General features: G+C 41.3%; 1 protein-coding gene across 5 annotated transcripts in view; it reads left to right on the top strand.

Annotated features, from left to right (window-relative positions):
- Positions 1 to 27931, top strand: part of SPPL3 (signal peptide peptidase like 3) — a 140183-nt gene that overhangs the window by 69862 nt on the left and 42390 nt on the right. For 2 of the 5 annotated variants that reach the window (XR_006286015.1, XM_027824013.3), the window contains exon 2: positions 9170 to 9247. The exons of 1 other annotated variant lie outside the window; for it this stretch is intronic. Coding sequence is in view for 2 of the 4 variants with exons in the window: in XM_027824013.3 (XP_027679814.2) it covers positions 9170 to 9247 (78 nt within the window). In the remaining 2 variants the exon portion in view is untranslated. Of the gene's footprint in view, positions 1 to 9110; positions 9248 to 27931 lie in introns of those variants that run through there. 2 more of the 5 variants (XR_005222334.2, XM_007061555.4) reach the window with 1 other exon arrangement.

The raw sequence follows: 27931 nt of genomic DNA, 5'->3' as shown, positions 1-27931 counted from the left end.
TGCAGGTGGCATGGTTTTTTTTTTTTTTTTTTTGGCCAGGTGCGGGGGGGGGGAATGGAAAAGAGTTCTGAATGTGCTGCAGGGGAGGGCGGGGACCTGGCTTTTGGCTTCCCTCCGCTCTTCGTGTTCCCTTTTTTTTCCTGCATTGAGGAAGTGCAGTACCTCCAGGAACACATTGTCTTTTTTCTGTCTTGGACTCTTTCTTATCTGGCGCTGACGGTTGGCTGGTGTGTGTGGGGTGTTCCTGAAGGCCACATCTGCTGAAGCAGAAGGAACAATGCACAGAAGCATGATTAAGTTCATGCACAGCATTGAAACATTTCAGTAAAACACACCTTTTGTACTATAACACTCACTTTCTAACTGACCCTTGGCAAGCACATATCTCTGTGAACACCCAAAGCACGGTGAGTGTTGGCTGGGGGGCGCTCTACATGGGGAAAAGAGCACTCTGCAAGGGTTGCGGTGCAGCCAACTATGGAAAAAAATTCTAAAATTCTTCCACACTTTTACACAGGTACGGGTCATTGTAGCAGATATCTCACTGCTGAGGGTAAGCCAGGAACAAGGGCACATCTACTAAACGCTTGTGGCTTCCGTCCTGGTCCCTATGCTGCTCGCCTGTGTACTGCTTTGGTCCCTGCACAAGTGATTGCCAAATGTCACAGGAAAGTTTCCAGTGGGGGAAGGAACAAAGCTGCTCAGCCAAGCAACCTTCAGCAGAGGATTACAGAGTACCTTTAGGAAACTTTCCTAGAGATCTCTCTGGAGAATTCTTGTGAGATCTCGGCATGCATCAACACCCTGTTCCACTGTACTGATTAGCTACACAGGGAAATGTCCAGCTTATAGAAATAGAACCAGCCTTGTATATGTCTATACCCCAGACCCATCTCCACACGACACAAACCACAGCCACTTACCAGGCGTCTACTCTCCTGCTTCTTGCTCACTGGAGAGCAACTGCTGAGACTGGCTAGACACCTCCAGAACAGTTCATGGCTGCCTGCCCGCCCTACTGGGCGACCCCGCCAGGAGCTCCACATCGTTATCTAACTCCATCTCTTCATCAGTGACTTTGTCCTCTGGGATAGGTGCTCTTTCCACTGCCTCCAGGCCCGCCAAAGTATCCCCGGGGGCTGTTGGTGATGGAAGTGGGGTTGCCACCTAGGATAGCGTCCAGCTCCTTATAGAACCACAGGTCTTAGGTGCAGCACCGGAGCGCTGGCTTGCCTCCCTCGCCTTATGGTAGGCCTGCCTCAGCTCCTTTATCTTCGCTCTGCACTGCAGCATGTCCCAATCATAGGCCCTTTCGCACAAGCCTTGAGAAATCTACCCGTAGGTATCAACATTTTTACAGCTCAAGCCCAGCTGGGACTGCACAGCCTCCTCTCCCCATATACTGAGCAGATGCAGCAGCTCCGTAGTGGTCCAAGCAGGAGAGCATTTGCTGCGATAACCTGCCATGGTCACCTGGGAAGATGGGATGAGACCTTTCCACACCAAGCAAACAAGAAATGGAATTTCAAAAATTCCCAGGGCTTCCAAAGGGGACGGGTGGATGGTTGTTTACCTGGCTGCAGGGTGTTGGAGTTCAAACGGCTGACCAGAGGGGTCAGGATGGACATTGTGGGACACCACCTGGAGGCCAATTAAAGCAATAAAATCAAGCATGGTGTCTACACTGGCACTTTGTCGACGAACATTTTGCACAAAAACCCTTCTCTCTCTCATATCAGGGTGGTTTTATTTTGTCATCAAAACAGTGCATTTTTGCCTCTGAAAGTTGCATCGCAATTTGTCTGCATCCACTGTTTTTGTCGACTTTATAGTGTAGACAAGGCCTTAGAAAGTAGCATACAAGTGGGTAGTCTGAGGAATTAAAGAAATTGTACATGTTGATAGAAGGAGTAGGAATGACAGTGTTGAAGGAAGACTTTGTTGGAAGTTCCCAAGTAGTCTGGTTAGGGGAAGCCAAATGAATGAAGATACATTACCACAGAGGAAGAAGGAAAAAAAGGAAAAATCCAAAATGTTTTGGACCCTGGACTGCTCAGTGGGAGGAAAAGAGCTTGTAAATGATACCTGCAGTCTAACTACATTAGGTTTGCTGTTGTGACGCTTTACTAGCTGGTCAACATTATCTAGCAGAGCACAATGTGTGTGTGTATGTACTACTGGGGATATAGAGGTTATTCACGTTGGTTCAGAATGGGGGAAAGAATTGCTTGGACTGCCTGCTGTAGCTTGTACCATAGTACATGCTTTCCACACTTAGTGTTTGAGGAGTGTGGAAGTGGTTGTGTGGCTGAATAGCTTGGTATTCCTGGAATTGTTCTGTAGGTAAATGTCTATGGAGCTATCTGTGCCAGGCTAAAGAGCTGGCTGCTTGGATTGTTGTGTAGACAAGAATGCTCTCATTGTATAGCTAGAAGGCTGACACACAATGTTGTAGAACAGTGCTTGCTCTGTCTGTCTTGGCATGCCTTTAGCAGGCTCTGTGTTGTAAGCACTTGTCCTTAAGGCAGCTAGAATAGAGATGTCTGATGGCAGGCCAGTTATTAAAATCGGCAATGGCCCTGCAAAACTGGAAGTTCAGAATATGGTCTTCAGTCCTAGAGAAAACTTTTGGATGGTTTTTTGTCTGCAGACGGGAGAGAAGAGTATTAAATTTAATTGTGGATTTGGTAATGACATAATAACATCAGCTTTTGAAATGCTTTATCCATTATATTTCCTGGCAAAATCAGTGAGCTTGAGTTTATTTTCAGGGCCCCTGCTAGCCTGGTTAAGTATCCTTTAAAACCCACCTTCCAGAATGTATGTTTAATTGCAGCTAAGGTAGCAAAAGAATCTTATTAAGCATTGAACCTCACCGGAAAGCTTGTGGTGCTTTTCTGAGCAGTGTTCTTTGCGCATAAGTCTGGCACTGGAAATGGGCTGGGGCAATGCTTTTCATTTGGTGTACAGCTGAATAATGAACTACAGTACTAAACCGGAACCTTCAGAAGTCAGCAGCCAGTTACCTAGCTTTGTTCAGCAGCTAGTTTTTTGAATGAGAGCAGGAACCAGGAAGGAGCTAGTCTTTCCATTCTGGTCAGCATTGTAACAAGTACTACAAAGTGCTTTTTCAGTGGATATTTTAAGTCAAGGGATAGCTTCTGTTTTGAGACCATGTTTTTTGCATGTATAATCCTCCACTACTGTTCTGACTGCTAATCATTTAGTTAATGTGACTGACATTCCTGGTAGACAAAACTCTGGGATGAACTTCAATGCATAAAATTGACAATTTCTCTGAAACTTCCTGTTACTTTTCCTGGTTGCATCCTTTTTTGAAAAGAAATGTTTAACACAACTTTGGCACTCCAGTGATATGGCTCCAGTTGTGATCTGGTTAACGTTTACATATGGATGCATAGTAACCTGTCTCCTGGATTGGGTAAATTAGACTCTCATTTAGATGTCTGTTCCAAATATAAATGGGTTTGCAGATTTCTGAAATTTTGAATGGTGTCCAAAAAGCTATGTAGATTATAAAATGACTCGCAGTGTAATTTCCCCACGTATTGCAGATCCTTATTTTGGGTCTAGATTAAGTGATTAAAAACTGGTGTCTAGGGGTCAAGGGGTTTTAATTCATTTGCAAACTGACCGACATTTAAGATGTCAGGTTTCAGGAAGCATTTGTATACACAGGCTTGAACAATACTCTTTAACATTCCATGTCTCCAGGCTATATGAAGAAGGGAAATTCTAATGGAATCAGACTTTATTTAGCCCTTGAAGTGTCATAGTAGTAAACTTGTGGACTGTAATATGGTGGGGAACTTCTCACCAGACTTAGGCCTGGTCTACACTTAATTTAGGTTGACTTAGCTAGGTGGCTATGAGGTGTGAAAAATTCACACCCTTCAGAGATGCAATTACAGACCTAAGCCCTGGTGTTGACACCGCTAGGTCATGGAAGAAAGTCATCCGTTGACCTAGCTACCACCTTTGAGGGTTGGATTAACTACAGTGACAGAAAAACCCCATGTGTCACTGTAGCGGGTATCTATAGTGTGGCATTACAGCTGTAATAGCGTCTGTAGCGTAGCCATAGAGAGTTCCTTGTTTGAATCCTGTAGTGTAGTTCTTGGCGTTTTTCGTATCGTGACTTCATGTAACAGAAAAAAAGCTTTTGAACTCCTTCCCATCGAGTGATAAAGAAAGGAAGGATGTTTGAGACTCCCTTGGACCTGTTTGGGGTTCCCCTGCTGAGAGCTCCTGTGGTCGTGGATTGTACTGGCAATATGGTACTGAGTCTGAGTTATTTTTGGAACACCTTGCTAAAAAGATCCTTATACAGAGAAGCTGGGAACACTCCACTGTCTGATTTGAATACATAATGATGCTGTACCTGCAACACTGCTGTGTGCAGGATGGAAACACCTTCATGGTTACTGCTTACCGCCTAGAATCAACAGGTCACTGTGCTAATCTCCACTGCAATGCTTTGATAGGCTTATGTAAGGATGATTCCAGTATTCATATAGAATTGTTTTTCACTTCAGTGTAGTGAAATAAACGTAATTTAAAAACCATACTTGGTTCAAATCTGAGTGTATTATGGATGAGACAAATCATTGAGCCCCATAAAATAAAAAATCACCCACTTTGTACATTTTTAAACATGTCAAACCGTGTTCTGTGAACAAGCAGAAATGCTGGATAATTGTAGTGATATGCTGTTGTACAGCTTGTCATATCTATCATATAGCACATCAGAGAGTGGAGAACCTTGTGTGCAGGAGGGAAGGAATGATGACGAGTAGAGCCTTGTCTTGTAACTTAATGTATTAAATACCTTGCTGAGTGTATGTTCTATTTAAGGCTACATTTTAGTCACGGGTATCTTCAAGGAAAACCAGGAAATGCTAGGTTTTGGCTATCCTCTGTGTATTTAAAATAAATAAATAAAAAAGGCAGGGTGACTGAGAGCATGCGAAGTAGAGAACAAAAAATCCCAGGCATTCTATGACAGGTTTCAGAGTAACAGCCTTGTTAGTCTGTATTCGCAAAAAGAAAAGGAGTACTTGTGGCACCTTAGAGACTAACCAATTTATTTGAGCATGAGCTTTCGTGAGCTATAGCTCACTTCATCGGATGCATACTGTGGACATTAGACATTATATACACACAGAGACCATGAAACAATACCTCCTCCCACGCACTCTCCTGCTGGTAATAGCTTATCTAAAGTGATCATCAAGTTGGGCCATTTCCAGCACAAATCCAGGTTTTCTCACCCTCCGCCGCCCCCCCCCCCCCCAACTCACTCTCCTGCTGGTAATAGCCCATCCAAAGTGACCGCTCTCTTCACAATGTGTATGATAATCAAAGTGGGCCATTTCCTGCACAAATCCAGGTTCTCTCACCCCCTCTCCCCCCTCCAAAAACCACACACACAGACTGACTCTCCTGCTGGTAATAGCCTATCCAAAGTGACCACTCTCCTTACAACGTGCATGTAAATCAAGGTGGGACATTTCCAGCACAAATACAGGTTTTCTCAACCCCCCCCTTTTTTTTCCCAAAAAACACACACACACAAACTCACTCTCCTGCTGGTAATAGCTTATCCAAAGTGACCACTCTCCCTACAATGTGCATGATAATCAAGGTAGGCCATTTCCAGCACAAATCCAGGTTTTCTCACACACACCCCCCCCACCCCCATACACACACAAACTCACTCTCCTGCTGGTAATAGCTCATCCAAAGTAAACACTCTCCCTATAATGTGCATGATAATCAAGGTGGGCCATTTCCAGCACAAATCCAGGTTTTCTCACCCCCCCCCCCCCCCCCCCCCCCCCCCCCCCCCGCCAACACACACACAAACTCTCTCTCCTGCTGGCAATAGCTCATCCAAACTGACCACTCTCCCCACAATGTGCATGACAATCAAGGTGGGCCATTTCCAGCATAAATGCAAGTTTAACCAGAACGTCTGGGGCGGGGGGGTAGGAAAAAACAAGGGGAAATAGGCTACCTTGCATAATGACTTAGCCACTCCCAGTCTCTATTTAAGCCTAAATTAATAGTATCCAATTTGCAAATGAAATCCAATTCAGCAGTTTCTCGCTGGAGTCTGGATTTTAAGTTTTTTTGTTGTAAGATAGCGACCTTCATGTCTGTAATTGTGTGACCAGAGAGATTGAAGTGTTTGCCGACTGGTTTATGAATGTTATAATTCTTGACATCTGATTTGTGTCCATTTATTCTTTTACGTAGAGACTGTCCAGTTTGGCCAATGTACATGGCAGAGGGGCATTGCTGGCACATGATGGCATATATCACATTGGTGGATGTGCAGGTGAAAGAGCCTCTGATAGTGTGGCTGATGTTATTAGGCCCTGTGATGGTGTCCCCTGAATAGATATGTGGGCACAGTTGGCAACGGGCTTTGTTGCAAGGATAGGTTCCTGGGTTAGTGGTTCCGTTGTGTGGTATGTGGTTGTTGGTGAGTATTTGCTTCAGGTTGGGGGGCTGTCTGTAGGCAAGGACTGGCCTGTCTCCCAAGATTTGTGAGAGTGTTGGGTCATCCTTCAGGATAGGTTGTAGATCCTTAATAATGCGTTGGAGGGGTTTTAGTTGGGGGCTGAAGGTGACGGCTAGTGGCGTTCTGTTATTTTCTTTGTTAGGCCTGTCCTGTAGTAGGTGACTTCTGGGAACTCTTCTGGCTCTATCAATCTGTTTCTTCACTTCCGCAGGTGGGTATTGTAGTTGTAAGAATGCTTGATAGAGATCTTGTAGGTGTTTGTCTCTGTCTGAGGGGTTGGAGCAAATGCGGTTGTATCGCAGAGCTTGGCTGTAGACGATGGATCGTGTGGTGTGGTCAGGGTGAAAGCTGGAGGCATGTAGGTAGGAATAGCGGTCAGTAGGTTTCCGGTATAGGGTGGTGTTTATGTGACCACCGTTTATTAGCACTGTAGTGTCCAGGAAGTGGATCTCTTGTGTGGACTGGACCAGGCTGAGGTTGATGGTGGGATGGAAATTGTTGAAATCATGGTGGAATTCCTCAAGGGCTTCTTTTCCATGGGTCCAGATGAAGAAGATGTCATCAATATAGCGCAAGTAGAGTAGGGGCGTTAGGGGACGAGAGCTGAGGAAGCGTTGTTCTAAATCAGCCATAAAAATGTTGGCATACTGTGGGGCCACGCGGGTACCCATAGCAGTGCCGCTGATCTGAAGGTATACATTGTCCCCAAATGTAAAATTGTTATGTGTAAGGACAAAGTCACAAAGTTCAGCCACCAGGTTAGCCGTGACATTATCGGGGATAGTGTTCTTGACGGCTTGTAGTCCATCTTTGTGTGGAAAGTTGGTGTAGAGGGCTTCTACATCCATAGTGGCCAGGCATTCTATGTTCTTTATAAAGAAGTGAAAGGGTACTTTTTGTCCTTTTGCTGTTGCTCACCTTCAATCTAGTGATCTAGGAATAAACCAATTTAAGAAATGGATACATTCCCATTCTCACTTCTTGTTATCCTCTGATGCCTTTATAGTTTTACTCTAGTATATTTAATTTATATAGTTCAGTATGGTGAAGTTGCTGAAGCTCTTGATGGTACCTGTGTATTGAAGTACAAAGTAGCTGGTAGTCTAGGTTATAGTAATCTCTGTCGGGTTATGATTTAATAGTGAATCTCGTAACAGGGAAAGTTGAATAGAATTGCTTACACTTACACCAACCAGTTATCTGAGTTTGCAAGGGTGATAAAACAGTGGCATGTTAAAATATTAGAGTTGATATGTTGTACCATGTAGTTCAGGTGGAGGAGATATGCATAAATTGACTATCTCCAATAACACTCCATTCATTTATTGTAGAAGAAAAATGAGTAAACATACCTAAATGCTTGTCAGAGCCAGAGTTAGCTAGGCATCTTCCAACCATTCCCTTTTGTTTACAATAGCTTATTAGCAATTTCTTAGCTGTCAGACCTCTGAAATACTCAGTTCTAAATTTTTGTACAGGTTTTAGGAATCTTATGACATACACCCCCCATGTCCTAGACATTCCCTTTTGGTATAATCTTTACAGGGGGAAGGATCATTGTGTAAGGCACCTGAATATTATAGTAATGCGAGTGGCATAAAAACTTATATTGCTTGTACTTACAGAATTTCTCCAGCAGAGTGAAACTGAAGCAACCCCAGTGATGGCTAAGTGTTCCATGTCAGGTTTTAACTTTAGAGGCATTTTGATATCCCTCATACCCTGAAAATGTGAATGCTAGACGTCTAATAGAAATTCTTGCATAAATAGATAAATATACAAAAACTTGAAATTTGTCAAGCAATGGTATGTACATATTTAATTCTGTTAGATGGCTGCTTTATAAATTTGGCAAAGACACTATCCCTACCCCAAAGTTTGCAATATAAGCTAGACAGTACAATTCAGCCTCTTGGGGTAGGGAACCAAAAATTAGATAGCTTAGGCATTAGGGACACAAGGAATCTCAGTTCTGTATTATAAACACACATGTAGGAAGTCATGCACATATGTATTCTGAAGTTTGATTTCTGAGGAAATCTATGCAAGTAAACTGGCATTAGTGGGTTTAAGACTTGGTCCTTACCAAAATCTCCATCAGAAGTCGTATATCAAAATATTTCCATCTTGCATGTAAGGTATAATGTGGATGCAATTATGTGGGTATAGTTAAATGCATGCTGCAGCCTGTTTTCTCTGAAATAATGCTTGATCACCATTCTACCTTTTGCGTTACCAGTTAAGTCCTATAACTAAGTAATATTTGAGAAGGCTGCATCTTATAGGCATGGTTTCATTAGATAAAGGTAAAGCATCTTCCTCCTCCCACCTGCTTCGGCAGAAGCTCCCATGTGGTGAGCTTGGCACAAGTTGCCACAAATTATATTTGATCACTGTTTGAATGCTGCAAATAATTTGTGAGTCTGTCATTGAATATTATAGGCTAATTAGTCAGCTTTTTAAGTGTTTTCTTATTTGGCATTGGCATTCTAGGAATAGCTGCCTTGCTGACTTGTCATTCAGTGCCCTATTTGTTTTGTTAATATAAGACAAAGTTATCAAATGACACCCAAAAGTGATGCTCTGTGGTGACACATTGTGCCTTTCTCTCCCCCATTCTAGGGCATATTCCCTTGTGGATTCCAGCCAAGTGTCTACGTTCCTGATTTCCATTCTCCTTATAGTCTATGGAAGCTTCAGGTAAGACTGTTTTCTAAAGCTTCTATTTATATTTCAGATGTAAACTTCATCATGAAGAGCATCTGCATTCAGCATGTTAATCATATCAGTGCCTGCTTATTAGGAGGGGGAAGACACACGTGTCACTTAGAGCTAGACCTGTTCTCGAAGACACAACAAAGAACTGACTAATACTTAGAAGTTAATGGTCTGACTTTATTTAGTATGTGTGTGTGTTTCTATCTTTCTCAGACTGATACTTGTAAATGGACTTGAAACTTTTACTTTTGGTTCTGAGAAGGATATAAAGGAGAGGAGGAAAATGGAAGGACCTGGTGTATTTGGAAGATCAGTTTCTGAAGTATAACTGTGTGAAGGCAAATCAAGGTTCAAGTATACCACAGTAGCATCAACTATGTGAAGGCAAATCAAGTATACATAGTAGCATTTTACGCTATATATGGTTTAAATTGGCCAGGGACACATTTTTCCCCATCCATTTGAAATTATCTTGGAGGCTACAAAAGGATTAAGTAAGGTATTTTTGAACATAGTCAATGTAGCAAAGTCACAGAGGACTGTATAACTGCTTGTCACTGTTTTCTACATCATGGAATTGGTAGTTGATGTAACCAAAACCTGTAAAATATATTTGTGTCTTTAAAAATTAAGTTAATTGACCCTTGCATAGCAGGAAAGTTGTGAAAGTAACTATCCATTGTGTTAGGGGCCTCCAGTTTAGTTTAGAGAAACCAGTTGAACTGTGGCAGTTCAGGGAGGAAGGGAATACAGAATGTATTGCATCAAATATGAAATGTTTGTCTACTTTGAATATGGCAAAGAGACAAGGTGTACCAGATGAACAAAATATGTAATTTCTAGTTAGTTGCACCCCTAACATCTTAAAAATTATGAAAAACATGTTTGCTTTATTTAGAAAGCTTGGGAAAACAATAGTACAGAACTTCTTGTTACTAATATGTCTATGGTAAACAGCCAGAAATACACAGCAAGCAACTCCCTTCTCTTCATGTGTCAGTATATTTATACCTACATCTGTAATTTTCACTCCATGCATCTGAAGAAATGGGTTTTTTACCCACGAAAGCTTATGCCCAAATAAATCTGCCAGTCTGCAAGGTGCCACTGGACTCCTCGTTGTTACAGTGAGTAATGCATCACAAAATCACTTTTTTTTTTTTTTTTAAATATTCCAAAAGCAGGTGTCCCTATCATTAAGGTTAGGCAGGTATTACTTGATATTCAGAGGGGTAGTACTGCACTTTGGATAGTATTAGAGCTGAAGAAACCTTTCGTCAAAGAAAATCTTACAGAAGGTATATAAGCAAAAAGGGCAAAGAAAGTATGGAGAACAAATAGGCAAGTATATTAAGATGATTTTCACCTAGAATATTTAAAGATTCGTTAGAGAGTTTTGGACCCATCTAGCTTATGGCCAAGGGGGTAATTAAAGTGAATACTGTATTTGTGGAGAAGTTACGGGGTAAACTTCGTAATTTTACTGTGGTTGGATGTTTAGATTTACATGTCAGTAAAAAGAGTGCATAGCCATATACTCTAGGAGACCTTAAAATTACTATTTTAAGATACAACAAAACATAAAGTACAGCAGCACAGTGCAGTATAAACCACCAGCAATGAGCCAGGAACTCCCAAACTTAAATCACCCTCCTCTTCCAATAGTTCTCCACCTTCAAAATTCCCCCCGTCACCACCGTACCCCTTTTCAAATATTTCCCAGAAAAAAGATGAGCTTTGCAGTGTGTCCTGATGGTCTCCAGATTTCGGCCATTACAACCAAACTGGATTCCAAAACTGAGGGGTCCTCAGAGTGTGTCTACACAGTATCTCCCCCTGTTCTTTTATACTAATAGGACTTCAGCTTATCTCTGCTATGGTGGTGGTATGGAAGATGATGGAGAGAAATTTCCATCCCCATTGCTTTGCTGGTCAGGCTAATGTAATGATTTATACAGGAAATCATTGTATGGTGTTAACAGAAACATCTAAGATATAGTTAAGCTATTTAAGAAATTTAGGTGCAATGGTAATTTGCAAGATTCTATTCATTTGGGAGTTCATAAAGCAATAAAACACTAAGAGAACTTCTGCTGAAATAGGTAGTATTTCCTAAAACAGCACCTGTCCCTGAAGAAAGGTGCAATATTTGTAACATTCCTATCTTCAAAAAGAAAATACTGATCCCTGAAACTATAGATCTGTGAATCGCATCTCAGTACCATATAAACTTTAAGGACAGCTTAATACAGCACTTGGATAAACAGTAACCAAATCATTACTACTCTGAGTAAGCGTATACTTCTTTGAACTATTATTTTATAGAAAAATAGTGAACTAATGTAAAATGGGGAGCTGTTGGATGCACTTTAGGTAATAATTAATTGGAAAATGGATTGTTAGATTGGCTTTTGAAAAAGTTATTTGTAAGAAGCTATTAAAATAACTGCAGTTTCTGTTTTGTAAAATGACTTAAAAATGGTATTGAGGAGTTTCCATGTTGACATTAAGAAAAGGAGTACTTGTGGCACCTTAGAGACTAACAAATTTATTTGAGCATAAACTTTCGTGAGCTACAGCTGAAGTGAGCTGTAGCTCACAAAAGCTTATGCTCAAATAAACTTATTAGTCTCTAAGGTGCCACAACTACTCCTTTTCTTTTTGCGGATACAGACGAACACGGCTGCTACTCTGAAATATGTTGACATAGTGATTTCATGGGTGGGTTGCCCTGTAAAACAGCTTGTCTGTCTCCTTTGTGAAATCAGTTTGGGATCTGATAGTCAAGCTGGGTTCTTCTCTTGTCACTAATGTAGATCAATAATCTTGCAAGTGCGACTATTCTCTCATACTTTGGATTGTCTGTTTCGTTTAGGCCCGGGATAACGAATGTGCAGAAAGCTAGTGCATCAGAGATGTTACATAGTTGTTACTGATGACATTATTTGGTTTTCAGGATCTTTAGTACTAGTAGCAATGTGCTGGCTCTACAATGCTATTTTAATCACTTTTCAGAGTAGAACATTCCTTAAAGTCCTCTTATTGATCAGCCCATATAAATAAGGAACAGTTGTACAACATGGCTACTCAGCATAGGCAGAAGCTGATACTGGTTTGTCCCAATCATCAGCATTGGAATCAGGGTCATTAAGGAAAATTGTGGAAAACTATAGAAGAATCTAACTTAACTAGTAGCAATCAGATGAGTTGGTAGAATGATGTTGGATAATTGTGATAAACATAAGGTAAATGCAAATTGAGAAAATATCCCATTCCAGCCCAGAAAGCTCCTTTTCCCATCACCATGAATAACTAATTTTTTTGATGCTGGTAGAGACATCTAGCTTTCTATTTTGAGTACATGGAAGCATCTTTCTATTGGCTGTTTTGGGCAGTCTCTTCCTGCTCAGAGAGGTGTACTTAAATTCCCTACTCCACTTTCTAATCTTGGTTTAGACTACAGCTTCTTAATTTAGGTGATGGTGACCTGACTTCTTCTTAGCATGGGCTTGTCTACACTGGCACTTTACAGTGCTGCAACTGTCTTACTCAGGGGTGTGAAAAAATACCCCCCTGAGCACAGCATGTTTCAGCACTGTAAAGTGCCCGTGTTAACTATGCACCAGTTCTGGGAGCCATGCCCCTTGTGGAGGTGGGTTTTTTTATCTTTTTGTCTTTGCAGGCAGCATGGGTAAAGAATATGAAAAGACCTGTTAGGCACCAATACAAACTTGCCCAAAATAAACAAGTTTTGACTAGTTCTAAAGCACCGGTCTTCCAAAGACCTTACTAAAACTATCCTTGTATTGTTTTTTTAGTGATTTTGAGACCACTTATATCTGACAGCAAAATGCCCAAGTTAAAGCGTAAATTGCCTACCATCTGTAGATGGTCATCTTCAGATTTTGTTCCTCTAGTTCTCTGTCTGTCTGTCTTTCTCTCTCTCATTTTTTAATGACACAATACTAGATCCTGGGTCACAGGACGTGTTTAACTAGAGCTTAGGGTACAGTATTACAGCATTAATGTTTTCATCCATAAAGGCCTTTGAACCCTTGCTGTTTCTATCTGCAAAGCAGGAATTAAGTGTGAGAAATACAGTAATTTAAACTTTGCATGCTGTTGCTTTTCTCCAGCTGTGCTAAAGAACACCCCTGGACATCCAAGAATGTGACAGTAGTGTCATAAGGAATGTGAGGAAATTGACAGTAATACCACGTTCTGTCTCTTCACATGGAGAGGGTCATTAGAATCAGGATTGAGTCTCAAATTTTTCTGCAAGTTCGGTTGATTCAGGTAACAGTAGCCAGGATACAGATATTCTAGACCTAGGTTAGTGTTTTTCCTTACGTTCATTAAAAAACAAAACACAAAAACCCACAAATACTTCCATCTTGAATAATTTGCTATAAGATACAGAATTGTCCTTTTAGAAACTTGTGGAAAATAATTTACTTTAGTCAGAGTACTTCCTAGAAATCGTGAGCAATCATCACAAGGATCACCTTTTGGAGCCCACCCTGTCTGCCAAATAATGTTCAGTGAGAGAAATAAGTCTGTCCTGGAAAATGGCGTAGAGGAGGGAATTTCCTTTGTTTTCTAGGAGTTAGGGGGGCTTTAAGTTGGGAAGAGGTGAGGTTATGTACTGGACAGAAAGATGGGAATCTGGGCCGAGTAACCCCTATTTTGATGGAAGTAGACTTGAAATCTAATTTTCCAGTCTGGAATGAAGAAAATAGTTATGCTGCTGGGTGACTTCAACAGAAGTGGAGTAATAGGATTAGAAAGAATTGGGTGGATGAGTAATTGGGATAAAATCATGTGCTTGTTGGATTAATCTGGTTGAGGAGATTCCAAGGGAAGAAAGCAAATCCACTCAGAAGCTTGATTTACAGTTAATCAAAATTCTCCAAAGAACAAGTGCCAGAAAATCATCTGGATGACAAGAATAGTGGCACCCCACTCCAGGCAAAAGCACATTGAGGTTCTGCTTGTTGTGGTGTGGACAGAAGGCAGTTTCCTTTGTGAAAAAGTACTCAGGAGTTTCAATTCCAGCCCCTCTAATCCCCCCACTCCTTCAGCTTATAGACAATATTGTAGATTCCTTAAAGGAAGAGTAGAATCGCTCAAGGAGTTGTATGTTTCTGTGGAATTAAATGTGCAAGTTGAGTATTTAATCACATTTGTATAATAGCTTGGGCCAATTTTATTTCACATGAAAACTTATAAGATATCTTGAATACTTCCACCTACCCTTACACAATTGCTTGTCATTATCCTTTTTCTCTCGCCAGTCTTCTATATCAGTCTAAATGTCGAGGTTCTAGTGCCTCCCAAATGCCGCAAGGAAACAGTTAAATCCTTGATCTCATCTCGGGTGGGAGGGATAGCTCAGTGGTTTGAGCATTGGCCTGCTAAACCTAGGGTTGTGAGTTCAATCCTTGAGGGGGCCATTTAGGGATCTGGGGCAAAAATTGGGGATTGGTCCTGCTTCGAGCAAGGGCTTGGACTAGATAACCTCCTGAGGTCCCTTCCAACCCTGATATTCTATGATTCTGTGATCTCCCATATATGGGTTAAATAGTCTAAACACAAAGTTGCACTAGGTTAATAAAAATTGGTTTTAAAATAGACTGGTGCAAACTCCTGGGTGGACATTGTTCATTTGATTTAAACCTGGCTTATATTGGTTTGAGAATGTCCACACAGGAGTTGTCACCAGTTTCACAAAATTTGTTTTAAAACTAATGATAAACAGGTGCAATGGTGTGTGTGGATCGAACCTCAGAGTTCAGGGTTTGACTTCATCCAATCATGAGTTGTTGCCTCACACGTTTTCGTTAGGTACTACAGAATGCTTGATGTGATCTTCGGCAGGATGGTACTGAAGACTGCTGTCAAACACTAAATCCTCCTTGAATATAAACTGCTTTGGGAGGTCCGTTGGACTTTTGTAGGCTATCAAAGAAAGAGGGATGTTTTCCCCTATCAGTTTTCTAAGAGTTTTGTTACTGCCAGTGTGGACTCACTCTTCACTTAGATTAGTTATAGAGCTATTAGCAAGTTACAATGAGGCTATCATTTGAGCTGAATGTGAATTTTTAAGTTACTTCTCTATATGGAAATGCGTTGAGTACTCAAATTCAATTTGAGACTGCTAGACTTCTACATATATGGGATATGATATAATCAAAATATTGAGTGTATTTTCTCCATTTTGAGGTCTTGAAGCAAAACGGTGTTCGGCCCAATGTTACTGACAGCTATCTTCTTCAAGCTTATCCATCAGTGCTGATATTGAAGAACGGTGACAGGAGACAGCCTTGTTCAACTCCTGTGAAAGGAGGAAACCATGTTGTGTATTTGCTCTTGACCAAACACAGATTTCCATTCCATTATAGAGCTCTTCTATGAATGACACTGTCTTCCCAGGAATGCCTCATCAGATCCCTTCAAGTCTGCTCAAAGATCTGAAGGAAATCTATCAAAAATGCAGTGCATGCTTTATTCAATTCAGCCATCCTCTCAAAAAGCTGTCCCAAGGGAAAGATCTGGTCAGTAGTGGCACAACAAGGTCTAAATCCACAATGAATATCCTGGCCTCTGTTTCCATGTTAATTTCTCGCATTAGCAGTGTGCATTGTGGCAAACACTTGTTTTGTGATTGACAACAGCATAATTTCTCTATAGTTGATACACCATTATCACCCTTTTTGAACAGAGGCAGAATAACACCCTTCTTCCATTCGTCAGGGATGATATTAGTGTGCCAGATGGACTGGAAGAGTGCATACCCAATAATATTCTCTTCTTTTTTCAGCTACTCAAGGGTCATGTTACAAGCTCATGGTGCCTTTCCTCACTTCAGTTTAGGAACTGTAGTATGAACCACTTCTTGGTGAACAGAAAGTGGCTTTATCAGGTCTTCCTGTCTCACTTCAAGCAGAAGAGGGACACTAGATGAACAGTCAAGGAGCATCTTGAAATAATCTTCCCATTGATCCAACTGATCTTGCATACTGGCTCATGCTGCCATCTCAGTTCTTTACTAGACAAGCTGGTGATGATTTTCGACATTTTATGGTTGGGAGGAACTGTAACCCAAGCATCTGGACCTGTTTATTATTTTACTAGGGCTGTTGATGAATTGCTGTTAACTCATGTGATTAACTAGAAAAAAAAAAGAAATGCGTTTAACTGCACTTTTAATAGGACTGTTAAGCAATTAGAAATACCAGTTGAAATGTATTAAATATTTTGGGTGTTCTTCTACATTTTCAAATATATTTCAATTACAACACAATACAAAGTGTATAGTGCTCACATGATCATTTTTACAGTGCAAATATTTGTAATAAAAATCATATAAATAAAAAAAAATTATTTTTCATTTCACCTCATACACAATACCGTAGTGCAATCTCTTTATTGTGAAGGTGCAACTTTCAAATGTAGAGACCCTCTTTAGCCAATAAGCAAAATATTCTCAGACACATTAGTAAAATTTCAAAATGATATATCGGGATTTGTCTCTGACTGATGCTAGTGGGAGCTGTATGGCAAAATTATTTGCATACTGCTTTGAAACTTACCCCTACAGGTCCTAATAAAGGTCTTTTTAAACAGTGCTGAGAGCAAGTGATATGAGATTTAAATCTCTCCCCATTTTTGCAATGGAAGATTTAAACTTACCTTATGGCTACAAGAGGCACTGTAGGAAGAAATCAATGTTTTGTGTCCCTTAGACTTTGGGCAACTAAAGCATTTGTGCAAATAGAATGGCTCAAGTGCAGTGTCTTTATAGTTGGCTTTGCAACTTGACAGTTACAGAGAAGCAAGATATATATTTTTCAGTGAAGTTGCCTTAGAGAAAGGACGTGCTCAGGGTTCATTAGAATGCATATTAATTGTACTGAGAGTGAAGCAGAGGGTTCCAAAAAGACCTCTGTCTTTTTCACCATTTAAATTAACAAACCCAAAGATCACCTGTCTCCCACTTCATGTCCGTCCCCTTCCCCCCCCCACCCCCCCCCCAAAAAAAAAAGTGCTTAAAAATATCTGCTACACGAGATGTTCTATCCCATGCATCAGGATTAAGGCTTAATATTTCTCGTTTAGAAAAAAAATATTTTCAGCAGAGACACACTTGCCCAGTTCTCTTTTTATCCCCGCATCAGATCCTGCACTGGATCATTCCCTCTGTCAAGGCTAGATGAGTACATTTCCATTAGTAGTCAGTCAGTTTGCTACTACCCTTTCAATCAAACAGAGGAGGTTACGAGGCAGCATTTCCCACCCTGGGTCTGAGTACACTGCCTGTGCTACATTCCTGTCCTCCTCTGCTTTGTGAAGCTGAGGACCCAAACTCTGAGCAATACGATTGCAACGTGTTGTGCTGCTGTAAACTCCGAAGCTAGCTGACGAGACTGTTTTAAGAAAAGCACTCTAGCTATAGTGCAGCCACATATTACCATGTCATCTGTGCTGGATGCTGTATTAACTCTTATATAACACTAAATATTCTAAAAAAACCTGCATATTTTATGTAAATTTTTAATACTGAAAAATTAAGCCCATTTTCCACCCTCTTCTCTCCCCACCTTCAGAAATCCCTAACCACCAAAATCCCTGTTCAAAATTTGGATCTGCAAATATCACGCTTTGAATCCACTGGTTTTAGCACTGGTTTGATTTCAGTTAGACTTGTGCAACTTGGAATTAGCATTGCTGTGTACTATTTTAGTCTCAGTAGGCTACTCATTAGTACAGGGAGCTTTATATGGGTGCCCAAATTCCTTCAGTTAAGTAGTCTTTAGGTTGGGGGCTTACAGAGTTAGAGTTTATGACAAGATTGGGATTCTTATCCATTACGTCACAGGTAAACCTTTAAATAGTGTTTTCCTCAAGTGTTTATATACCTACTATGATGGGAGCCTGATTGGATTCCTTAGAGTATGTCTACATGGCAAATAAATAAATAAAATCCCCCTGGCAGTGAGTCCAAGTCCGGGTCTGCAGAGTTGGGTTTGTGGAGTACTTGCTGTGGTGCTAAAAATAGCCACGTAAACCCTAAGGTTTTCCAAACTTTCTGCGGGCACGATGCCATTTTAATGAAGTCTTTCCTGTATGGAGGAAGCCATTTTGAAGAGCAAAATGGTGACCTCTGCACAATGTGACCTTGTATGTATGGTGTGCAAGGTCATGTTTTATGGAGGATGCCATTTTGTAGAGCAAAATGGCGTCCTTCATACATTGTGACCTTACACACACCATACATGCAAGGCACACTGTGCAGGTCAAAATGGTATCCTCCGCAAAGTAGAGATTGCTACAACGCCATCTGTTGGTGGCATGACCCCATTAGGGGTTGCAACCCACAGTTTGGAAACCGCTGATGTAGATGCTTGGGTGAAGCTCAAGCTCTGAAGCCCGGAGGGGGAGGTGGGTGGGTTTCATAGCCAAGACATTCTCATAAGACAAATAATAAATAAAATAATGAGGGCCTACTCCAGAGAAATCTTTAACTTTGGACTTCTTCGAGTAATAAGGGGAGCTATCACTAGCAACATAGAATGTTGATCGCTGACTGGGAGAAGGGCAACACCATTGACCACTAAATATATTCAAACCCTAATACAAAGAATAAATAAATCTCTCCCAGCCAAGGGGAAAACTTCCAAAGTAAAAGCAGTCATACTCTAATTTTTGCATGGCTTCTTCTCTGCCTGTTTGTTTCGGTTTTTGATCCAAACATATGCACAGATGCTCCCTGAAGACTGGATTCTCTTTTTGTTAATTAAAAAAAAAAAAAAAAGGTTTAATTAACTTTCTTTGTCAGAGGATGCTGGGATATTTTTGTTGCATAGAACTTTATACAATTTATAGTTATGATGTGTGGAGGCTACATGGTCTGAACACACTATCCTGTGTGCTTTCAGGCTTCTTGTGGGAAGGAACTGCCTTTATTGTCAGGTATCCTTCCTTGTGTGTAAATATGTTGGCTTCTTGCAGCTGAGAGGAAAGAACTTTCTCCTAGTGTGTGTGTGAAGATAAAAACACTGGCCTCTATGTGTCCTATGGGAAGCCCAGCAACTGCTGTGGTACTTGCAGTCTTTGTCAACAAAACATGAAGGGGCTAAACACACGAAACTAAATGAGAAGAGAGCTACTTTTAAATTTCTTTTGAGGTCTATCGTTACTGCTTATGTATTTTGGCTTTTCTGGGGAAGATATCCTCACAATTCTCAGGTGTGTTGCGGAGGCCTTCAGTACTATTTACTTTTTGCTGGCAGGCAGCAAGTCCTTCTGTGTTGTTGTACTGCCTTTTAGTCTAAAAGTTGATATCCTGCAAGCAGTTAGTGGTTTTAGGTCGTGTCTCTTCTTGAGTGCTGAAATTTGTGTTGAGTTCTGATTGAATTAATCTGCTGTTACTTCATTAATTGGGCCTTGTGCTGTAATTTTTAATTAATGTAACATAAATGAATTCTGGCTGTATTGTGGCTGGTTCACAGTTCTTTTTTTTCCCCCAAAGCCTTCCAGTGTGGGTGAGTATGTTGTTCTCTGAGCAGAACAAGGAAGACTTTTTTTTTTTTTTTTTTTTTGCAGTGTTTGCAGGAATCTCTTTAGCTGCATGTGAAACAAGTACTTTTAAAAAATTGAGCTAATACGAAGGCATTAGTGTCCTAAGAATAGTTTTTCTGCAAATTTTCTGAGGCAGTGTGACAATGCAAGTGATCCAAGGGTTGAAATTGAACTTTAGTAGCTGTAAAGTGCCAGCAGATTAGTCACTACTTTGGCCTTAGTATAAACTTACCGAATGTTTCCCTGGGAGGCTAAGCCGTGGCTTAAGAACCTGGCATTAGTACTCTTATCCAAATTGTGCTGTTAAGGTATACAGTGCAAGCAACTGTGTAGATGGCTTGCTGTTTCCAAATTGGCAACGCTTGCTGACTTCTGCCTTTGGAATCCTACCAAAAGTTAAATTTACCCAGCAAGCGAGTTTGTTTGCTGTGGCACTTTGCATTTAGTTTCTCAGTATAACTTGTTCCCCAATGGAGAACTGAATTTTTTTCCAGAGGATGTTTATTGACCTCTTCTCAGTTTTGATTTTGTTAATAATTCTACAGCATAGAATAAGGACAAATTATAAAATGGCATTAGATAATTCTGCCTTTAACTGGTCAGTAGCTATGCTGATATCTTGTGATGCCTACCAATAAGCAAATGGTGTCATGTCATATTAGCTGAAAGCACCTTCTTGTTAATGTCTGTTGCCTATTCAATTCACAGGTGTTCCATGTACTCTTAAAATTTTAATGTTTTAAAATATTTTCTCCAACTTTGTGTAGAAAATAGCTTTGTGTCAACATCTGCCTCCTTGTGTGCCCCTCCACCTCTATTTTCTTCCTTCATTTTTAACTCCCAGTCCTATTCCTGGCTGCTAGCTCTTTCCTTAAATTACAAAATGGTGCTTATTGACCTCACTATTAAAAGGCTGCTAGGAGGGTCTCAACTAAGCTATAGCATTTTAAAGAAGAGAATTTTGATTTTTGAGAAAATTACCATTTGAGTTTGTTCAGCTGATTCTTCAATGATTTGAAGTGATTCCTGGAAGCACTTAAATGGTAGGAGTATTGTGAGCCTGTTCTTGCAATATAAATATGGGGGAGACATCTGGGAAGCAAAAATGGGAGCATAGAGGAAAAGGGAGGTAGAGTGTATGTCAAGGAGGGTACTTCAAAAGTGGGGTGGAGAGAACTTTTTAAAAAAAAAAAAAGCTGAAAACAACATTAAGTTACAAAGAAAAGACCATTCTTTTCAGTTTTGTTTAAATTTTGTTTAAATTTCTTGGAGCAACAGTATTTTAAAAACATTGTATAAACTACCCGTATATACTCATTCATGAGCCAAATTTTTTTGGTAAAAAAGTGAAGCATTAAAGAGCGGGGGTTGGCTTATCAACTGGTCTACACCAAAATTTGACGATTTTAAGCTCTATTGAATTGAATATCTAATACATTGTTGTTTTGTTTACCTGGAGCGTTCTCAAGCATGGAGCCCTTCAGTTCACAGTGGCTGCGGTTCGCTGTTCCCAGCCAATGGGAGCCACGGGAAGTTGTGGCCAGTTTTTGCCATTTTTGCCTGCCATCTTGGGGGGTTTGGCTTATAAACAAACAGGCTAATGGACTAGTATATACCATAGTTTCTCTCTAACATTGAACATAGCTATGTGGTAATCTTAGCAAGACACTTCAGTGCATGCCTGCTTCTGTAATGTCACCTCTGTTCAGGTGACTGATACCCTGCCTTCAGCCTCATGCTTTGCACCACAGGTGTTAAAATACCGCACTGTGCCACAACTTGACATATTATCGTGGATCGAAAGCAAGTTTTAGAAAGGAAAAACACAATGTAACTGCAACACCACATCTGTCTCTGAAAATCTTACGTAAAAAAAAGTTCTATGCAGAAACAGAGGTTTATTATGATTTTAACTTACCCCTATGATACATATTGTATTTTTGATAACTAGCTAGTAGTTAAATTCATAAGGCTTACAGGAGTATAGAATTAAAGTCTAGGACTGAAACTTTTCCATGCTTTGCTTGAGCCTGAAGGTGAGTTTAACAAAATCTGTTCAGGTGCTCTTGAGTAATCAAAGCAGAGGAAACAAAATATTTTTAAAACTCGAAAACCTTTTTTTTTCCCTATGTGGTTAACTTCAGACTTCGCATTTGTCTGTATCTCACTGAGTAACAGTTGACACGTGTGCAAAGTTTTTAAATGCACAATTTCCTGCAACACTAAGGAATTGTTTTAAAATGGCATAGCTGTATAGTACAATAGGTAGATATTTGTGTGTACTAAATGTTAGTGTTTAATACCTGCAGAGTTGTACAAAAAATTAACAGGGTATGTTTGTCCTAATCTGTTTGGGAAATATTGAAATTAATCCTTTGTTTCTAATGGAGCTGAAGTAACAAAATTTGTTGTTTGTGCACCAGGATCACTGATGACAGCTCAGCTTGGAGAATAGTTTAATGCTTATACTGTTGGAAAAATAAAGCTCTGTGTAAATGCTTTGTATTTGTTAGATAATGTTAGTTGAATGCTTATACTGTTGGAAAAATAAAGCTCTGTATAAATGCTTTTGTATTTGTTGGATAGTGTTGCTGCAGAATCAATCTAGAACTCACAGTGCTTTTTGTGGTTCTCACAATAACGGCTTTTTGAATAAAATAAGTCAGCAACTAAGTTGTGATTAACACAGTATATCAAAATGCGAGAGAGTCATTGCAGATTTAATTAGTGTTACCTCTATGTGGAACTACACTGGATTTTCTTCTAGGGTTTATTGCTGACCCCAATAGGCCCTTAATTGAAGTTCCAGTTTTTCAAGGAATTTGGCCAAAAAATGGTAAATGTAAGTTGGTAGATTTCAGCTAAGGCACTAGAGTAACTACATTTTTGAAAAAAAGAGCAAGCATAACAATGACAAATATTTATGTGGGTTACGGCTGATCTGGATCCGTGAAGACATGTTGTCAGGTCCTATCAGTAAAACTGAATAGTATTAATTTGTGGGAATTGTTTAAAAATTTCCCTGTGTTCATGTTTGTTACATATACATCTAACAAGTTTCAGAGTAGCAGCTGTGTTAGTCTGTATCCGCAAAAAGAAAAGGAGTACTTGTGGCACCTTAGAGACTAACCAATTTATTTGAGCATAAGCTTTTGTGAGCTACAGCTCACTTCATCGGATGCACATCAGAACTGATTCAGCACAGAACTGTATCATGTTCATGGGGGTGGAGGGGCAGAAGGAGAGGCCCCGAGATAAATCATGTTGCCAATTATGTTATAGGCTATGTAGAAACTTTTGTAAACAAGCAAAACCTAATGTATTTCCAAGAAAATTATTTGTAAACTAACATTGAAGTTGGAAATGCATGACAATATTGTGGGGGTAGGAAATGTATCATTAGCATTATAGTTCTAAAAATGTAAGTCAAACTCAAAAAGAAAAGGAGTACTTGTGGCACCTTAGAGAATAACCAATTTATTTGAGCATAAGCTTTCGTGAGCTACAGCTCACTTCATCGGATGCATACTGTGGAAAGTGTAGAAGATCTTTTTATAGACACAAAGCATGAAAAAATACCTCCTCCCACCCCCCTCTACCGCTGGTAATAGCTTATCTAAAGTGATCACTCTCCTTACAATGACAGTTTTCAGAGTAACAGCCGTGTTAGTCTGTATTCGCAAAAAGAAAAGGAGTACTTGTGGCACCTTAGAGACTAACCAATTTATTTGAGCATAAGCTTTCGTGGTGCATCCGATGAAGTGAGCTGTAGCTCACGAAAGCTTATGCTCAAATAAATTGATTAGTCTCTAAGGTGCCACAAGTACTCCTTTTCTCCTTACAATGTGTATGATAATCAAGTTGGGCCATTTCCAGCACAAATCCAGGTGTCCCCCCCCCCCCCCCCCCCACACACACAAATCCACTCTCCTGCTGGTAATAGCTTATCTAAAGTGACCACTCTCCTCACTTTAGATAAGCTATTACCAGCAGGAGAGTGGGTTTGTGGGGGGGGTGGGGGGTGAGAGAACCTGGATTTGTGCTGGAAATGGCCAGGAGAGTGATCACTTTAGATAAGATACTACCAGCAGGAGAGTGGGGTGGGAGGAGGTATTTTTTCATGCTTTGTGTGTATAAAAAGATCTTCTACACTTTCCACAGTATGCATCCGATGAAGTGAGCTGTAGCTCACGAAAGTTTATGCTCAAATAAATTGGTTAATCTCTAAGGTGCCACAAGTACTCCTTTTCTTTTTGCGAATACAGACTAACATGACTGTTACTCTGAAACCTGTCAAACTCAAAAGTTAAGGTTATGGTTAAAGAAAAGCAAGCAAAAAAATCTGTGTGGAAATAGTGTTATGATATCCAAAAGAACTTCAACTCTTTCCTCGTATTCCCCTCACTTTGTACACTTCTGTGTAAAGTAGATAAATGTCTGATAGGTATCACAACTGACATTTTAAACCTTGGATACCTTGCTAGTTCAGACAGGAACTTGACTGGCTGACTGCATGTTAGACGGTGTGTGCTTTGGGGACTCACTTGGGTCTATAGACATTTAAAACTATTTCCAAAATGGTTTCAACAACACAGTATAATTAGCTTAACTGAAAGGTATACAAGGTTTAAGAAATAAGCGAGAGGGAGCCCAATAATTTTGGATGCTAAAGGATTTGTTAGATGTAAAATTTTTGATGTCTTGAATGATGATCGTATAGGAGGAAGATGGGATTTCAGTCATGCAGGTCTTTGTATATATGGAAGTATAATACCTAATATTGATTCATTTAGCCTGTCAGACTCTGAAGCAGATAAGTATTATCCCATCTTGTATATGAAACTGACGCACCAGAGATTAAGACGCACCAGAGTTTTTTTTTTTCTTTCTCCCAGGTCATACAGGGAGTCTGTAGCAGAGCCAGGAATAGAACTGGGGCATCAGGCCACTCATTTTGTGCCTCAGTCAGAGGACCAACCTTGTGTTTTTTGTGATAGGGAGGATGCTGTTGCTCTCTCATCAAAGGAGGATAGACTGGAGACTGGTCTTGGGTTAAAGATGGCACATCCATAGTCAGTGAGAGCGATGTGTGCAGTTGTATGTCTAGCATGTGGCTCGTAGTCATAGCTAATATTAAAATGATGTGTGTTATGATGGAGCAGTAACAAGATCATAGTTAAAATTGCATCAGGGTTTATAACTCTATAATAAAGTAAGGACATAAATGGCTATACTGAATGAGACCAATGGTCCACTGGCTGGTGCAAGATGTGCCAGAAGGAATGAACAGAACAGGGCAGTTTGAATGATCCTTCCGGTTTTCCAGTCCCAACTTCTGGCAATTAGAGTTTAGGGACGCCTAGGAATGGGTTGTGTCCCTGACCATCTTGGCTAATGGCCATTGTTGGACCTATCCTTCATCAATTTATCCAGATCTTTTTTGAACCCAGTTATACTTTTGGCTTTCACAACATCCCCTGGCAATGAGTTCCACAGGTTGATTTGTGTGTTGTGTAAAGAAGTACTTCCTTATGTTAGTTTAAAACTTTCTGCCTATTAATTTAATTTGCTAACCTCTTGGTCTTGTTTTATGTGAAAGGGTGAAAAACACTTCCTAAATTCACTTTCTCCACACCATCATGATTTTATAGACCCTTGTCACAGTGGTGTTCAAACTTTTTTTCTGGCAACCCAGCTGAAGATAATTGTTGATGTCCATGACCCAATGGAGCTGGGGATGAGGGGTTTGGGGTGTGTGTGGGGGGTCAAGACTCTGGGCTGGGGGTGCAGGCTCTGGGGTGAGGCCAGGGATGAGGGGCCTGGGTGCAGGAGGGAGCTCCGGGTTTAGGGCTGGGGCAGGAGATTGGGGTGCAGGCTTATCTTCAGTGGCTCCCAGTCAGCGGCACAGCCAGGGTGCAGAGGCAGGCTTCCCGTTTGTCCTAGCATCACGGACTGCTCTGGGCCCCGGAAGCGGCCAGCAGCAGGTCCGGCTCAGTAGCATAGCTAGCGGGGGAGTGGCCGTTCTCCCACCAAGCAGAAGTGGTGCCTTTTTAATTTTTTGGCGCCTTTTTAATTTTTACTCACCCGGCAGTGCTCCGGGTCTTCGGCGGCTGGTCAGGCGGCGCTCTGGGTCCTTCACTTGCTCCGGGCTTTGGTGGCATTTCAGTGTCAGGGGGTCCTTCAGTGCCGCCGAAGACCAGAGCGAGTGAAGGACCTGATGCCAAAGACCCGGAGCGCCGCTGGGTGAGTACAAGCGGGTGGCATCTTTTTTTATCTCCGCTCCCCCTGTTTTCTCCACCTGGCTACGCCACTGGTCCGGCTCCTAGGCGGAGGCTCGCAAGCCTCTCTGCATGGTTCTCACCCGCAAACACCACCTTCCCCCCTCCCAGCTCCCATTGGCTGGGAACCGGCCAATGGGAGTGTGGAGCCGGTGCTCGGGGCAGGGGCAGTGCGCGTAGCCCTGTGGCTCCCCTGCCTAGGAGCCGGACCTGCTGCTGGCTACTTCCGGGGCACAGCACTACTAGTTTTTACTGGGCGGCCGCCAGGGTCCCTCGGTGCTGAGCAAGGCAACCTCTAGTGCCTTGCATTCTGCGACCCAGTACTGTGTTGTGACTCAAAGTTTGAAAACCAATGCTCTATCATATCCCCTCTTAGTCATCCCTTTTCCAACCTGAACGGTCCCAGTCTTATTTTAATTTCTCCTGTTCCATATTCCTCATAATTTTTGTCTTCCCTCCTGTATACCTTTTCCAATTCTAATATATCTTTTTTGAGATGGGGCGACCACAACAGCACACGGTATTCATGATGTGGGCATCCTATTTGTTTATATAGTGGCATTATGATATTTTCTCATCTTCCCTTTTCAAATGGTTCCTAACATTATTCACTTTTTTTTTTTGGACTGCTGCTGCACATTGACAGATGTTTTTAGAGAACTATCCACAATGAATCATAGAATATCTGGGTTGGAAGGGACCTCAGGAAGTCATCTAGTCCAACCCCCTGCTCAAAGCAGGACCAATCCCCAACTAAATCATCACAGCCAGCACTTTGTCAAGCCTGACCTTAAAAACTTCAAAGGAAGGAGGGGAGGGATAGCTCAGTGGTTTGAGCTTTGGCCTGCTAAACCCAGGGTTGTGAGTTCAATCCTTGAGGGGGCCATTTAGGGATCAGGGGGCAAAAATTGGGGATTGGTCCTGCTTTGAGCAGGGGGTTGGATTAGATGACCTCCTGAGGTCCCTTCCAACCCTCATATCCTATGAAGGAGATTCCACCACCTCTCTAGGTAACGCATTCCAGTGCTTCACCACCCTCCTCGTGAAAGTTTTTCCTATTATCCAACCTAAACCTACCCCACTGCAACTTGAGACCATTACTCCTCGTTCTGTCATCTGTTACCACTGAGAACAGTCTAGATCCATCCTCTTTGGAACCCCCTTTCAGGTAGTTGAAAGCAGCTATCAAATCCTCCCTCATTCTTCTCTTCTTCAGACTACATAATCCCAGTTCCTTCAGCCTCTCCTCATAAGTCGTGTGTTCCAGTCCCCTAATCATTTTTGTTGCCCTCCGCTGGACGTCTTCCAATTTTTCCACATCCTTCTTGTAGTGTGGGGCCCAAAACTGGACACATTACTCCAGATGAGGCCTCACCAATGTCGAATCGAGGGGAACGATCACGTCCCTCAATCTGCTGGCAATGCCCCTACTTATACATCCCAAAATGCCATTGGCCTTCTTGGCAACAAGGGCACACTGTTGACTCATATCCAGCTTCTTGTCCACTGTCACCCCTAGGTCCTTTTCTGCAGAACTGCTGCCGAGCCATTCGGTCCCTAGTCTGTAGCGGTGCATGGGATTCTTCCGTCCTAAGTGCAGGACTCTGCACTTGTCCTTGTTGAACCTCATCGGATTTCTTTTGGCCCAATCCTCTAATTTGTCTAACGCCCTCTGTATCCTATCCCTACCCTCCAGCGTATCTACCTCTCCTCCCAGTTTAGTGTCATCTGCAAACTTGCTGAGTGTGCAATCCACACCATCCTCCAGATCATTTATGAAGATATTGAACAAAACCGGCCCGAGGAC

The sequence above is a fragment of the Chelonia mydas genome, chromosome 15 (assembly GCF_015237465.2).
Source record: "Chelonia mydas isolate rCheMyd1 chromosome 15, rCheMyd1.pri.v2, whole genome shotgun sequence".
NCBI lineage: Eukaryota > Metazoa > Chordata > Testudines > Cheloniidae > Chelonia > Chelonia mydas.
Note: the sequence above shows the minus strand (reverse complement) of the source record. Positions and strands in the feature narration are given on the sequence as shown.